At 41.9% G+C, this 8780-nt stretch overlaps 1 protein-coding gene across 1 annotated transcript; it reads left to right on the top strand.

Annotated features, from left to right (window-relative positions):
• On the top strand, window positions 2241–5471 carry LOC109227981 (cyclin-P3-1-like; the record flags this gene model as incomplete). Its single annotated transcript, XM_019393169.1, has 3 exons — window positions 2241–2533; window positions 4402–4805; window positions 5399–5471. Coding segments are annotated over exons 2-3 (474 nt in total), but the record flags the coding sequence as incomplete, so codon positions are not given.

Below are 8780 nucleotides of genomic sequence, written 5' to 3'. Positions count from 1 at the left end.
GTCATTTAGCTCAAGATTGACGATATAAAGCCTTGTATGCACATATTTATCTGTTATCCCCTTCACGATTACCCTCGATAAGGTTATTTTCGATAGGCTCGAGGTAGGCTCGAGGTCTGGCCCCGAGGTATCTATTGGCTTGTCCTAAGCCCGGGAACATCCCTTACTGGTTCGATTATCGTTTTTGGCTAGCTCGATCTTTACTGTTTTTACTCCACATTTAGCACTAATCACCCTTTCAAACTAGCTCGGGAATAGATCACGTATTTTTAGAATTCCATTTACAAATTTAATTGTTGTTACCATTTTCACGGTAAACAGTTTGGCGCCCACCGTGGGGCTAAAAATAATAGTGATTATTTTCACTTAAACGCACGATATCATTCACACTTTTTCTTGCCCGAGAACTCTTTGATTGCAGGTCAAAATGTCCGGCTCGATAAATAGGGTCGAGAACAACGACCTCGAAGACCACGGGGAAAGCGGCGTGGCCATTCCAGCCGTCGGAGCACCTCCACGGAATCCTGATGGCGTTCCCGGACCAATCCCAGTAGACGCTGATTCGCAGGACGCTCAGCAAGCAGAAGAAACGTCTCACACCGACAGGAGCATACGACGCATTGACCAAATGGGAGCGCAAAAAACCCCGGCCCAGGAAGAACAGGAAGTTAGTCTTCGCGTTATCTTTGAAATGTTGCAGGCACAACAACTAGCAATCGCTCAGCTGCAGAGCCACCCAAGAACCCCTAGTACAGTGGCACTAGATACAGCTCCCCCCGCAGAGCGGGTACTCGAAAGGTCAAGCAACAACGAGTCACTGGATGACCCCGCTATCATAAAATTACTTGAGGACCTCACCAAAAGGATCGAATCGGGAGAGAAAATGATCGCAGCCAATGATAAAAGGGTCGAAACCTACAACTCTAGGGTCGATCACATCCCTGGCGTCCCTCCGGTCCTTAAGGGTCTAGATTCAAAGAAATTCATTCAAAGGCCATTCCCCAAAGAAGTGGCGCCGAAACCTATCCCGAAGAAGTTCAGAATGCCGGAACTCCCTAAATACAACGGCACATTCGACCCCAACGAACACGTCACTGCGTATACCTGCGCAGTAAAAGGTAACGACATAAAGAGTGACGAGATTGAATCCGTACTATTGAAAAAGTTTGGGGAAACGCTTTCAAAGGGGGCCGTGATGTGGTACCATAACCTGGCCCCTGACTCCGTAGACTCATTCACCATGTTAGCGGACTCTTTTGTAAAAGCACACGCCGGAGCCATTAAAGTGGCGACAAGGAAGTCCGATGTTTTCAAAATGAAGCGAAGAGAAAATGAGATGCTATAGGAGTTCGTGTCCCAGTTCCAGATGGAACGAATGGAGTTACCACCAGTCTCCGATGATTGGGCGGTGCAGGCCTTCACCCAAGGCCTGAATGAACGGAGCTCCATGGCTTCGAAACAACTGAAACAAAATCTGATCGAATACCCGGTCGTAACCTGGTCGGACGTCCACAACCGGTATCAATTGAAGATCAGGGCAGAGGATTACCAACTGGGGGGCCCATCGAGCTCGGTGTACCCAAGCAGGTTCCTAACAATAGAGACGAAGCCAAGCAAAGAGCGGTATCAGCCGTACCTCGAAGACAGAAGGAACGCCCCAAGGTGCAATCTGCCCCGCAACGATAGGAAGATGGATCGAGGACAGGATCCTCGAGGGGTCATCAACAGGACCCGGTTTGACTGAAACATGGGACCAGCCAACGCACCTCACTTATTGAAATACAATCTCAGCGTCGACGTATCAGACATCGTGTTCGCTATCAGCAAATTCCGAGATACAAAATGGCCCAAACCAATATAGTCGGATCCTTACAGAGAAATTACAACTTGACGTGCAATTTCCACAACACACACGGCCACTGGACCGAGGATTTCCATCAACTACGAGAAGAGGTAGTCCGACTGCTCAACAAGGGACACCTCCGAGAATTCCTTAGCGCCAAAATTCATGTTTGGCCATAAATTTTGCTCAAATCCCAAATCCTAAAATCAGCTTGGGCCAAAATCCCAAAACTTGAAAATTATATACATAGTTTTCCAAAATAAAGTTGAAAAATATGTTTTAAAAACGTATATCCAAACATATTTTCATCTTCGAAGAATCAGATTTTTTAAAATTTTATGGCCAAACGCTAGCTAAGTACTTATTATAATGTATTGTGAAGCTACCTAAAAAGACAAGCCAACTGGGACTTGGTGGTGTAGAAACTAGAAAGATAAACTACAATAAAGAGAGAAGAAGAAACCCCATTACTACTTCTCAATAAAGAAGCACATCTTCTTCTTCTTTTTTGGTTGGGTAGATGGTACAGACCTAAAGAAAGAGAAAGATAGTGAGTAGTATTGTAGAGAGAGAGAGAGAGACTGGAACTACTACCCGCCTGATAATTGTTAGCTGCTCATTAGTAGAGTCATGTAGAAGCTTCAAATGCCACCTGAAAATTTACCACATCTCTCAACAACTACTCTCTAAGTCTCTTCTCTCTCTTTTTCCCCTATCTTTCTTGGGTTTTTGATTTGATTTCTTTTCTGCGCAATTTCTTGCTACTTCTTTCCTGTGCTTATTCATTATAAAGATCTATGCTTATGCTTTATAATTCTTGGGTTATTTGAATTTTGAAGTTGTCAATATTGTGTTTTGATGCATTACCCTATTGGGAAGAAAATCATATTGCTAATGTTGGTTTATATAGATTGATTTTTCAATTGAGACTCTTTTGTTTCTACTTTTACTAGATCCTGACTCAATGTGTTTAGATCTGTGAATTAAGCTTAATATACACTTTACAGACTGAATGTAATGTCTTGTATTGAAGTCTGTTATAAGCTGCTCGCAGAATGGAAGCTTCTAATTGATGAATTTGTAAACCAGTTATTCGGTTTGACTAGTACTAAACAATGAGAGACAGGTTCTGGATCACACATTTATGGTTCATTCCACTGTTTATGGGGGTAAAATTAGACCAATGTATTGTTCTTACACTTCAGTTTCAATGATGGATTGATGGAATGGTAAATATGGATTAGGTATCCCATGTGTTTTTTTAATCCCATTGTACAATAACACTCATTTCAGATCCCAAAGCGTAGTTGAGCTCTCAAGAAATTAGTGCATTTGCCTGTAAGCTAAAACAGTCGTTTGAATATGAAAATACTATACCTTCTCAAAATTGATAATCAAATGTCGTTTTTAGAGCTTGTCTTATGCTGTATGATACTATTCATTTGGTAACTGGTAATAATTTCTTGATCATATGACTCATCAGTTCATCTTTTGACTTCTTTTAGTTTTAAATCCAGCGCATTTCTACTTTTTTGTTTAACAGATAAAGCCATGTTTCTGGTCAGTTGTTTATGGTTTTTGCTTCCTATTACAAACTAAGACTGTACTAGTTGAATAAGCATTTGTAACTCTTCGAATATATTCTATGACGAGCTAACAGTAGAAAAAACCACTTAATTTTAACAAGTTCCATTTGTAAAACTATGTAGTGTTTGAGCTGGAAAAGCTTGACTTTCCGTAATTGAGCGTGTCTTGACATGGTAAATTGGCTTACTTTCTATGAACGATATTTCCTTGTTTGAAGAGTCAGCTAATCCCCCATCTTTATTAAATTATGACCTCCACTATTTGCTTATATATTTAGGATTACACATGAAGGATAATAAACATTGTTGTATGAAGAAATCAGCCCATATTAAAAAATGTTTACATCATTGCACAAAGCCTTAGAGGAATGAGGTTATTTATAATTCAAGTTCACCATCATGCTTACGGCCGAAGAATAAGTTTTAGTCTTTCTTGTGATTTTAATCAAGTAAACTCCAATTGAAACCATGAACATTCTTATACTAGATGAAGAGACAAAGACTAAAACCTTCTAATGATTTGGTGGCTTGAGCTAGTGGAAAGTAGCAGGTACTAGGTGAAATAGTCGAGGTGAGCACAAGTTGGCCAGAACACCACCTTTTATATGTAAGAAAAAAGAAGAAAAAACCGAAACCTTCTAATGATTGATATTCCTTTTTCCCTAATAAATATAGGTCTGAAATGCATTAGCCTTTTTGGTGGATAGAAGCTTCTTGTTTTTTTTCCTGATAAAAAAGAAGCTTCTTAACCATGATCACTCCTTCAGGTTTAAGAGTCAGAATACAGTCCCTACTTTAACTCCTTGCTTGGCTGCCGAGGCTGATCAAATGAATTTTTTACAGTGACACAACCACCTTCTCCTACGAGTTTTCAATCGCTTGATATATTTTTTTTGTAGTGTTCCTTCTGGAGTATGCTTTCTTCTTCTTCAATGTTCAAGTGTATTGATGCAATTAATCTATGATCTGCAGGACATGGGAACTTTGGCACCTGAATCTGAGGTCATACGCTCAGAAAAATACTTAGCATTGGGGCTGAAGGTGTCTGGCAAGCAAAAATCAGGAAAACCCAGAGTTCTATCGCTTCTTTCAACACTTCTTGAGAGGTCTGTTCAAAAAACCGAAAGCTTATTAGAAAGTACTCAAAGAAAAGATGTGATTACATTATTTCATGGATCAAGGACCCCGTCGCTCGGCATCGAACAATACTTGGATCGCATTTTTAAGTATTCATGTTGCAGCCCTTCATGCTTTGTGGTTGCACACATTTACATGGAGCGATTCATTGAACACACTAGTGCTCATTTAACTTCCCTCAATGTTCACCGACTACTAATCACAAGTGTGATGGTGGCAGCAAAATTCATTGATGATGCGTAAGTCTATCTCAGACATGGTCTATATTACCAAATTATTTTACCCAAATGTTTACTCCATCTGGTCCATTTTATGTAAGATTATTTCCTTATTAATTTGTTCCAAAACGAAAAACACATTTTTATATTTTGACAACAATTTAAGTTAAACTTCTTGATAGTATGATTTTATAGCCACATAACTATTATCAAATGTAGACCATAAGTTTCAAAAGCTTTTCTTTTCTAACTCCGTGTCCAGTCAAACTTGTTCACATAAAATGAAACGGAGGGACTAATAGATATACATGCTTTGAGATTTATTGTCGTGTTGATTATTAATCAATTGGACAGTTGAGTGTTAAGAGTCCAACCTGAAGCTTGAACCTCGTTCCCACCCTATGCAGCAGCTTTCCATTAGGATTACTAACACGTAGTAGACTCACAGGAATTACTATACGCTTGCATGTATGCTGTTCATTATCTGCTGACTGCTTGAAGCTCAATGGTTTGTGATATATTTTTTTTAGCAACAGACCCCCTCAAGAGTGAGAAATAACATTTCATTTCTAGGAATTTGCTTGAATCTTTATGGTGCTCTGCATAATTTTCAGATTCTATAACAATGCATACTATGCAAGAGTAGGTGGTGTAACCACAAAAGAGTTGAATAAGTTGGAGATGAAATTTTNATATATATATATATATATATATATATATATATATATATATATATATATATACACAAGCACGCAGGCGCCCTCTCCCTCTGCAGGGACCTCGCGACTATAGAACGGTCAAATCTATGCCCCGCACCGAAAGGAAAACAGCTTGTCAAAACACGCCTTCTATGGCCTCAGCAAACGAAAACCAAGCTCCCCGATTGTCCTCCTGGCTTGGGCCAATTCCTCCGAGAAAAGGAGCCCCCCGCACCGACCTGATCGGGATACTCCTCGGCAAAAAAGCCACGAAATAGCTACCCTTTGATCGTTGGGCCATCTGGTCGAAGGTTATTTTAGCTTGCCCACTTCGCCTGATGTGTCTCGAGACACCCGAAGGCGGAACCCGAGAATAATTAAACAGCGGATACGCCTGAAGAGACGACCCAAGCGGCGCTATCAATACGCCATTGACAGAAAAGGCAAATCCCTGGAACATGCACCCATGAAATCGCTCCGGCCTAGAAGCACGGAGGATCACCGCCTTCCGCCCATAAAGGCAGATAGGAGCCGGAGAACCTACCCAAGCTCGAGCCATGATGCAACTCGGAGACTACCTCCAAAACCGATCTGTGCGATCGAGAGCAGCGACAGGGAAAAGGTACAAGAGGAGCAAAAACCTTAAAAATTTCTTATATTACATGCAAAAACATTCTCCACCTACAGGCACGCCAAGCGCGCCAGAAACAAAGTTACGAAACAACGGAACCTCTATTCTTCGTCAAAAAGAACGCCCCCTGCAGCGTCCACAAGGAGTGGACAAACATCGTCTTCATCCACCTTGGCTCAGGCCAACTCCTCTGAAAAGACAAGGCCCTCGCTCCAGCTTCCTTGAAATGCCTCCCTCCAGGTTCAAACAGCAAACACGTCCTTCGACCCTCTCTTCGCGATCGAGGGCTCGAATCAACTCGGAATGAATGGCAACAACTTCCCCCATACAAAGTCACCATCTCTCGATCAGCCCTGGGTCGGCTTGATATAGCTTCCGCATCAATTACCCCGGGGCATTCATCTGAACCGGGGTATTCTCGCAGGACAAGTTGAGGTGAACCTCGAAGATCAGGCTCGAGATTACCCAAGGCTCAGGTCCTAAAAGAACCAGCCCGGATCTAAGGCCATCGCAAGTCCACAAAATGGAGCTTCGTGTACAAGAAGGAAAACACGAGATACGCCCCTGCAGGACATCTCCTTGTCACCCTGAAAACAAGTAAAGAAGGTGTCGGGGAATAACGTCAGCGGCCAACGCCGGACATCGAGACATATGCCCGAGTTCGCGACTTCCACTCCGTAGGAGTAGACGTCGAGGGCCAACCTTACGCTCTCTGAAGGAGTTACCCACATCAACAGGGCTCCCTAGTGCACCCGAGAATGACCTCCATCCGGGGTATCGTCATCGAAAGCCCCGAAGGATGCAAGAGCAAAGAAACGCCAAGTAGAAAGCATAAATATATCTCGGCGACCTGGGAGGATCATCCACACCCAGATTAATAAAAACTCCGGGGTACCCAAAGATGACCTACATTTTGGGCATTACCCCCAGAGGCCTCGAAATTCAGCATAATTCGGGAGACCCTCATGGCACCGGTCTCTCGGGCCGACCAACAGAGGAACCAATAAGAACCCGTGTCAAGTGGCAAAAAAGCAAGGCTGTTTCACATTTATCAAAGCTCCGAACAAAATCAAAGTAGTGCACCCGCATGGGCGAATCTCCAAAGTAAATTCAAGCACATTCCGGAGAATTATCTATGGTCCAGAAAGGCTACCCCCCCCCCCCCCCCCCGCATATGATTACCTCTCAGTGCCTCTCTCGAGGAACCCAAGATGCCATCAACTATCTCTACGCTATCTGAGGGAGTCAACGGCCTGAATATGTCGGGTCGGCTTAAGCTCGGTTAGAAGCCCGATGATTGGGTTCGATGAAAGCCATACCGACCAACACGGGGTTCGAGAAAATGCTTCATCAGCGGTCGACAACAAACCAAGGCTTACAACAAACATAGGAATATATCGGAAAAGGGTAGGGACTGAAAGCAGAGAACCAGTAAAAACATATTTATATTCGTATAAACCCTTATATACAATTGCATCTTACATGATTACAAAAGCTTCTTTTACAAAGGGAAAGAATACAGGCAGCATACAAGTCCAAAAGCGAACACCCTACATGTAGCGCTTCCAAAGTCATCCTTTCGATCATATGACCTCAAAGGCAATATCTTCCAAGTCCGGCCCCCGCCAGGATCTCATCCATACTTTCCCGAAATGGCATCTTCAAAAGGAAGCCAGGAGAAGAGCAAAATGACGAAGGAATACCATAGGAAGGCAAGAAGTGGCTGGGCGAAAAATTCGACTAGCGCAGACTTCGCCTGCATATTTCCCCCGAAGCCACTTCTCAAGATGTCGCCTCGACCCAGAAGGCAACGGCCGAGTTGAGCCCATCACCACACTCCCCGGAATCCAAAGGGGGTGTAATACGCTGGACCAAGGAAGGAGGGTGAGCAACGGTGTATAATCCGAGCCCCCTCTTGAGCAGCGGTGGATAATCCGAATCTTTCTCCAGGTCAAAGGACACCGACCTCCTACTGTTGATACCCAATTTTTCCCTATGTATTTTATATACAAAATACTTTCAAAATAGCATGTACATGCATATTTAAGCATGCCCAAGAGTTTTGGTATTTTTTCCTAATTTTTAAAGATTTTAAAACCAATTTATTGTCTATTTTATCAGTACAAAATCCAATAATTATTCCCATGATTATCATTTTGGTGAATAATTTATTTTTTATTCTCATATTTGCACCAAAATATAATTAAGGTGATTTTTTCATATTTTTACAAATTTATTTGGTATTTAAAAGACTCAATTGCGTATAACTGCAATTATAGCCTACTTTAAGATTAATAGCATTTTATAATTGTTAAATTAGTTCCAGTATTTTTAGATTAATAATTATATAGTATTTGTTGGATCAGTCTTTTAAATTTACTTTTAAAATCATTACTGCTATTTTTATAAAATAAAAGGGGAAAATTGGCTATTTAACATATAGCCTATTTCTATTTCAATTACAGCTTTTTTTTTTACCTTTCAATTTTAACCTCAAATTGGCCCAACTTTAGTACCCAAATCGGACCAGCCCAATCCCTAAATTACCCGACCCCTGACCCAAATAAAAAACCCGCCCGGCTCATATTCAATCCAGGCCGTTGATCATTTTGATCAACGGCCAAAATTCCCCCTTTCCTTTTTAATCTCAAACCCCCCCCACCCCCC

This window comes from Nicotiana attenuata, chromosome 6 (genome assembly GCF_001879085.1).
Source record: "Nicotiana attenuata strain UT chromosome 6, NIATTr2, whole genome shotgun sequence".
In the NCBI taxonomy this organism is placed as follows: Eukaryota; Viridiplantae; Streptophyta; class Magnoliopsida; order Solanales; family Solanaceae; genus Nicotiana; species Nicotiana attenuata.
Note: the sequence above shows the minus strand (reverse complement) of the source record. Positions and strands in the feature narration are given on the sequence as shown.